Source organism: Panicum virgatum, chromosome 2N (assembly GCF_016808335.1).
Source record: "Panicum virgatum strain AP13 chromosome 2N, P.virgatum_v5, whole genome shotgun sequence".
Taxonomy (NCBI): Eukaryota; Viridiplantae; Streptophyta; class Magnoliopsida; order Poales; family Poaceae; genus Panicum; species Panicum virgatum.
Window position 1 is genome coordinate 1,921,157 of NC_053146.1, and position 6,540 is coordinate 1,927,696.

Sequence of the window (6,540 nt, forward strand, 5' to 3'; positions counted from 1 at the left end):
TTATGTCAGGGAGAACATCCCAATTAGCTTCAAGCTCTGGAAGAAAACCAAAAGCACTGATAATGATGCTGACATCGTCCCTGAAACAGAGAAGCAAATGCTATGGGCAGATGTCAAACAACACTTCAATTTCCCAGAGGACAAAGAAGAAATCTTTAAGGATTGGGTCATGAAGAAGATGGCTATTTCTTTCCAGACGTTCAAGAAGAATTTGAATAAAGACTACATAAAGAAGGGCCGCGTGCCAGAATTCTAGAAACACTTCAAGAAGCAACATCCTTTTTGGGATGCATTTGTGGAGTACAAACTGTCCGAGACCAGCAAGAAAAGGACAGCACAAGCCAAAGAGAACGCGAGCAAAAAGATACACTTTCATCATCTTGGGCAAGGAGGTTATTCGACGGCGATCCCCAAATGGCAGAAAATGGAAGACGACCTCACTGCAAGGGGAATCATACCGGCGACTTTCGACTGGCCGCAGCGAGCAAAGCATTTCTTCTACACTCATGGAGGCTCCCTAAACCCGGAAGATGGCTCACTTATCACTAGCAACGCCATAAGAGAAGCGGCGAATAGGATGGATGAGGCACTAAAGGCCGTGTCCGAAGGCAGTTTAAAGCCGGATAGAGAGAAAGATGAGCTGACGTATGCTCTCGGAACACCGGAACACACAGGACGTGTGCGAGGTATGGGTGTAGTTCCGTGGAAGCATGGCTTCAGTGCTGACATTTAAACCTATCGAAGCCGATCCAGGAAGAAGGCTGAACAGGAAGATAAGATGCGTGCCCTGGAACAAAGGATAGCTTCGATTGAAGGGGTAATGGCAGCTAGCAGCCAGGCACACCAACAAGAAGCCAGATCAGCCGCCAATTTGGAGAGCAGCCCCGGCTCGCAATGCTGTAGCAGCGTCGCTTCCACGGAGCACCTAGCCAGAGGTCAACCCACAGTGGTTGTGGACGAGTCAGCACATTACCCGGTGGATGACATCACCATGAGGACACCCTGCAAACTTCTGTATCAGCAGAGGAAAAAGATCAAACTGGTCGCACACGGCATTGCTGAAGTGCCTGTCCAAGGTGGGACAATTCATGGCAGGCCGATTCCGGAAGGATATGCTAGGGTCATGGTCAATCGAGTCAAGCCAGGATGGGAAGACCTCGACCTCGAGATCCCTGGAGGTGATGGAGAAGAGGAACTTGGACACGCTGTGCACACATGGATCTGTTGGAACAAGCGGTACATACGATTGGCCGGAGTACACTTCGCCGATACAACAACTCCTGGCTCCGAGCCCGCCGAGTCACCGGCAGCCCAAAGAGGTCCCAGTCCGAGTCCAGCTCCGAGATCACCACCGGTACCACAAAAGAGTCCCAGTCCAGCTCCGAGATCACCACCGGCACCACAAAGGAGTCTCAGTCCGTCTCCAAGATCAGCACCGGTTGCAGAAAAGAGTCCCAGTCCAGATCCAAGATCAGCACCGGCAGCACAAAAGAGTCCCAGTCCGACTCCAAGATCAGCACCGGCAACAAAAAAGAGTCCCAGTCCGGCTCCCGATGATGCAAGGGACTCAAGTGCCAACTCAGGGCCTTGGGTCCCACAGTCACCGCCTCCGAAGGCGAAGAAGGAGAGCGTGAAGCCTTCGGTCCCACCGCCACCGCCTCCGAAGGCGAGGAAGAGCACAAAGGTTGCACCGCCTCCTAAGAAGAGGAACACCCCAAAGAAGAAGAAAGAAAAGCCTCCACCACCGAAGTTAGCATACCATATGACTCAGGAGGAATTGGAAGAAAGTGTGCGCCAGCACATCAGAGATCATTTCGCGCCTAAAAAGCCTCCACCGGTGCATCAATGGTCAGAAGCAGATAAGAAATACTTCAGATCTTTACTCCAACCGAAGTACAGGGCACCCCTATCAGACTACGACCGCCAGATCACAAAGTCCTGGGAGAAGCCAAGTAACCTTCGGCGCAACCAAGTTCCCCAGCTCGGACAACAGTCCAAGCAATCGATACCCCCACTCAAAGTGCTTTCCGAGAAGGATGCAGCTACTGCTTAGTTTGTGCTGGAAAGCGGCCTCACAAAAGCTCAGCTGCTCGAAGGGGCAGAAATAGAGGTTCACCCAGGGGCAAACAAAAAACCTTTCAAGTTGGGGGACCTCTTATTTGGGAAGAGTTGATTCCGACGCTACCAACTAGGATGCGTGAGTTGCATGCATGGTACATGAAAGCAAGTGCATCGAAGAATGTAGTGTTCTGTGCCCGAGTACAAGATAGGCATTTCCATCGGGGGATGGATGACATATGGATTGAATTTGAAAATCTTTATGATCTGTACCATCAAGACGCCTTAGACAAGTCTCTCCTCAGTATATTTTGTATGTGAGTGTACTTCATCCTACCATTTGTATATAGTACTCTAGCTCTACTAATTATGTGTTTTCTCATCCTCTTCCTTCTTTTTCAATTGTGTAGGATGAAGGTTCAAGAATGCCAGAAAAATGGGTACTATCATGTCGGCATCATAGACCCATATAATATACATGAGGAGAGTGTCAAGAAATGGCCTAATCGGACCGAGAACAACATACTCAGGGCCTTGTATAAGCAGAATACTTGTCAATACATTTTGTTACCGTACAACTTCGAGTGAGTTCTTTATCTTTTTTCTTGACTTGACTATATATATGTGTATATATATCCAATATTTCTTATACATATATGTGTATGAAACAGGTTCCACTGGATCCTTCTTATTATCGAGATCGATAAATGCCGAGTTCGGGTGTACGACTCCATGAGGAAGCCAACATATTATTACCAAAACCTCATAAACATCATCCAAAGGGCATGGGCTCGCTTCCTCCAAAAACATATAGGAATCTCGTCACCACCAGCCCCGCTAGAATTCAACGCTAACTGGCCGGTACGAATACATATCGCACATCTACTATCGTTTCTTTAATCAACATAAATATTTCATAACCCTTCTATATATATGAATATATAGATTATGAGACAAGCGCTAGGAAACAACCTATGTGGCTACTACGTATGTGAGTACATGGTGGATTTTTGTTGCCGCAGCTCGATGTCACGACATGAATTCAATGTACGTAGAACAATATTACTAACAATTACTTGCATTTAGTTCCATCTAGGTATTAATTGAAAATATTGGTGTTTGCACTTGACAGATTTCTTGTATGGCGGAAGACCTCATCCAATCGGAAAGAATCAAAGCAATTCAAGGTCAATCTGTGGATTCCTCCTAGATGAGGTCAAAAATCCAAATGGAGAATTTTATACGGATCCTAAGATAAGTGTGGGTCGAGCGGATCCGAATAAGGACATCAGCGATGATGAGGCGCGTAAGGACCCTTAGTATCTTGTAAAAAATTTATCAGACAAAACTTATGTGCACGACGACTTGTAAATATATTATGAATCCCGAGTTCATTATTAACATATTTATATTAGAAGTACATATAATATTTCAAGTTTATGTAATTATAATAAATATATTTTATTGTATGCTAGATACGAATACGCAGACGTACACGAATATGAATACGCAAACGTATACGAATACGAATTAGTTGAAACCCCAAAAAATGAAAAAACAGAAAAGAAAAAAAAACATTTAGTGCCGGTCGGTGTTACCGACCGGTACTAAAGTGCTCCACCTGCGGAGCCTGCGTGGCAAGCACTTTTGTACCGGTCGGTGTTACCGAGCCGCCTGACCGGTACTAAGTGGCGGCCCACTTAGTACCGGCCAGGCGGTACCGGGCGGGCGCCCGGTACAAACCGGGATTTCCGGCCCGGTACGTATGTGCATTTTTCTAGCAGTGGGTGGAGTCCACTAAAATGGCATTACAAATGCCTAGCCGAGTTCAGAGTCTGCAAACAGTCCATCAACGATCAAACAGTCGTGTTCTGTGGCCTTTAACAGTGAACATTCAATCAGTTAGAACATTTCCCACTCCTAATTAGTACATGTAAACGTTCTGAATGTCTGAATAAATGATGTGCAGTAAGTCTCGATGCATCTATTCAGGACCAATTATCTTAAAAGAAATCTCTGTTAGGAATCTGCAAAAACACCGTCAGCCAGCAATGACTGCACGATCACGGACACAATGAGATACTTGAGATGCTAATTTGACTTAAGAGTGGCAAGGTTGCCTCAGGATTCCAAAGTGCTGCGCTGACAGCATTGGGAAATAGTGGTAACATTTGTATGTGAGGCAAATCGACCCTTCAAAATTAAAATCTTTCATATGATATTCTTAATTTCTGAATTCATGTGATCTCCACCAATGAAATTATTGAGCAAAGACAAGCCCATGATGAAACTGACAATAATGAAATTTTATAAAGTCCTCTACGGTTTTAGTAGCTCATCATTCAAACATGCATAGATTTTTTTGTCCCATGCCCCGACTTCCGCAAACAAATTGTTAGACAGCTGTATTAGGCCGGCCTCATGGGCCTTTGGTCAAGTGCCGCACGGGCCTTATGGCCGTGTGCTCACTTTGGGTAACCTAGAGTGATTAGGACTAGATTAGGCAAGGATCACTATTGATTGGTATTGTTCTATAAACTCTAGGACATCCTTGCCTATATATCTTGTACTTGTGCTTTGCACCATAATCAATTTATTATTTTCCCAAGCCATTCTTGCTTTCATGGTATCACGAGTCCGGGTTCTCCAAACCCCGATTCTCCTTCCGCTGCCCGAGTTAGAGATGTCAGGGACTATCCCTCCCGTTCCCAACGCCGCCGGCAACAAGGACGCCGCCGCCATCGCCAACGCTGAGCGCGAAGCACGCGCTCGCCAGGCCAAGGCCACGCGCGATGCCACCCTCAAGGAAGCCGAGGCTGCAGAGTAGGATGCGGCCGCCGCCGGGCAGGAGGGCGACACCACGGCTAATCGCGCGCGCCGCCCATGCCCGCGCCGCCGCCGCTCGTCTGAAGACCGCTGCCGCCGTTCCCGATCCCGACGGCGACCATGACAATGACGATGCCCTCGACAGCAGCGACGTCACCACACACGTCTCCGATCCGAACCGTACCGCCTTCAACAATGTCGTGCTTCTCCATGAAGCTGTGGCTCTCCTCCACCTCCACGCCCAAGCGGTCGCTGTCAACATCCGGAGTGTCGTCCATGTCATCCTCGACGTCAACTCTGGCAGTTACACACGGTGGCGTGAACAGTTCGTCCTCACCGTCAGGAAGTACACTCTCTAGGTCCACATCTTCTCCGACGTCGCCTAGCCTGGGAACCCTGACTGGGCACGTATGGACTGCGTCGTCCGGTCCTGGATTGCTGGCACTATTTCCCACAACCTCGCCGACACCGTCCTCGAGCGGAACTCCACTGCGCGCTCGGCAGGGCTTGCCGTCGAGACCCCATTCCTTGGGAATCGCGAGACACGCACCCTCCACCCCAACGTCATGTTCCGGAACTTCGTTCAAGGTGATCTTTCTGTTACAGATTACCGCAAGAAGATCAAGCAGATGGTGGCCGAACTTTGCGAGCTGGGCGAGCCCGTCACCGACCGCACACTGGTTCTCAATGTGCTGCGCGGCCTCAACGATCGCTAAGCTGCCCTAGGGATGTATCTCCGCCGCGGCCGGGCGTTCCCTTCCTTCCTTGAGGTCCGGAACGACCTCCTTCTGGAGAAGCTCAATGCCGTCAACTGCATCTCCGTGCACTCCACTGCCCTCGTCGCCTCGGCACCCACAGCCTCTCGGCCCCCTACACCATCCCCTGCGCCCAAGTCGAGCAATCGCTCCCGAGGCGGGTCCAGGGGCTCCGTGGGCTCCAGCGGCTCCTCCAAGTCTTGTCGCAGCAAGCGCGACAAGGTCTCTGGCAACAGCGGCGGCGGCGGCAGCACCACCCCTCCTTCCAGCGGTGGTGGCGGCAACAGGGGGGCACCTGCGCCCTCCACCGGGACTCTGGCCCCACTTGGGCCATGGCCGTCTCTGCTGAACCCCTGGACCGGGTCCATCCAAATGTGGCCCGGCCAGCTGGGGTTCGCGTCTCAACCCGGCCCGCAGCCGCAGCAGGCCATGCTGGCCATTTAGGCGCTGCAGGCCCAGCACGCCCAGCTGCAGGCACAGGCCCTCCTCCAGGCGCAGGCCTACCAGCAAGCGCAGGCGCAGCTTTAGGCAGACCAGCAGTAGGCGCCGCAAGCCACGCTGCCTCAGGCGGCCATGTGGGCCGTGCCGGGCTACCTCAAACCGGCCATGGGCCTTCCTTCATGGGACCAACAATCTCTGGTGTCCATGTTCAGCACCATGTCGCTAAACACTCCGCAACAAAACGAATGGTATTTCGACTCACGTGTCTCCTCCCACATGACCTCTGATCCTTCCACTCTCTCTTTTGCATCTTCCCCGCGGTTTCCCTCTCCTTCGTCGATTGTTGTTGGTAATGGTTCTCTTCTACCGGTTACCGCCACTGGTATAGCACGCCTTCCAGGCCCCTTCTCTCTTAATAACATTCTTGTTTCTCTGAACCTTATTAAGAATCTTATTTCTG

General features: G+C 50.2%; 1 protein-coding gene across 1 annotated transcript; it reads left to right on the forward strand.

Annotated features, from left to right (window-relative positions):
• The first annotated feature begins 5,612 nt into the window (after positions 1-5,612).
• LOC120659093 lies at positions 5,613-6,083 on the forward strand. The gene has a single exon (XM_039937154.1). The coding sequence runs from the start codon at positions 5,613-5,615 to the stop codon at positions 6,081-6,083; it is 471 nt and encodes a 156-aa protein (XP_039793088.1).
• The last annotated feature ends 457 nt before the right edge of the window (positions 6,084-6,540 follow it).

What these genes read in the sequence shown, in the direction of transcription:
- LOC120659093 (XM_039937154.1), top strand. Translation starts at nt 5,613, where the DNA reads ATGTATCTCCGCCGCGGCCGGGCGTTCCCTTCCTTCCTTGAGGTCCGG.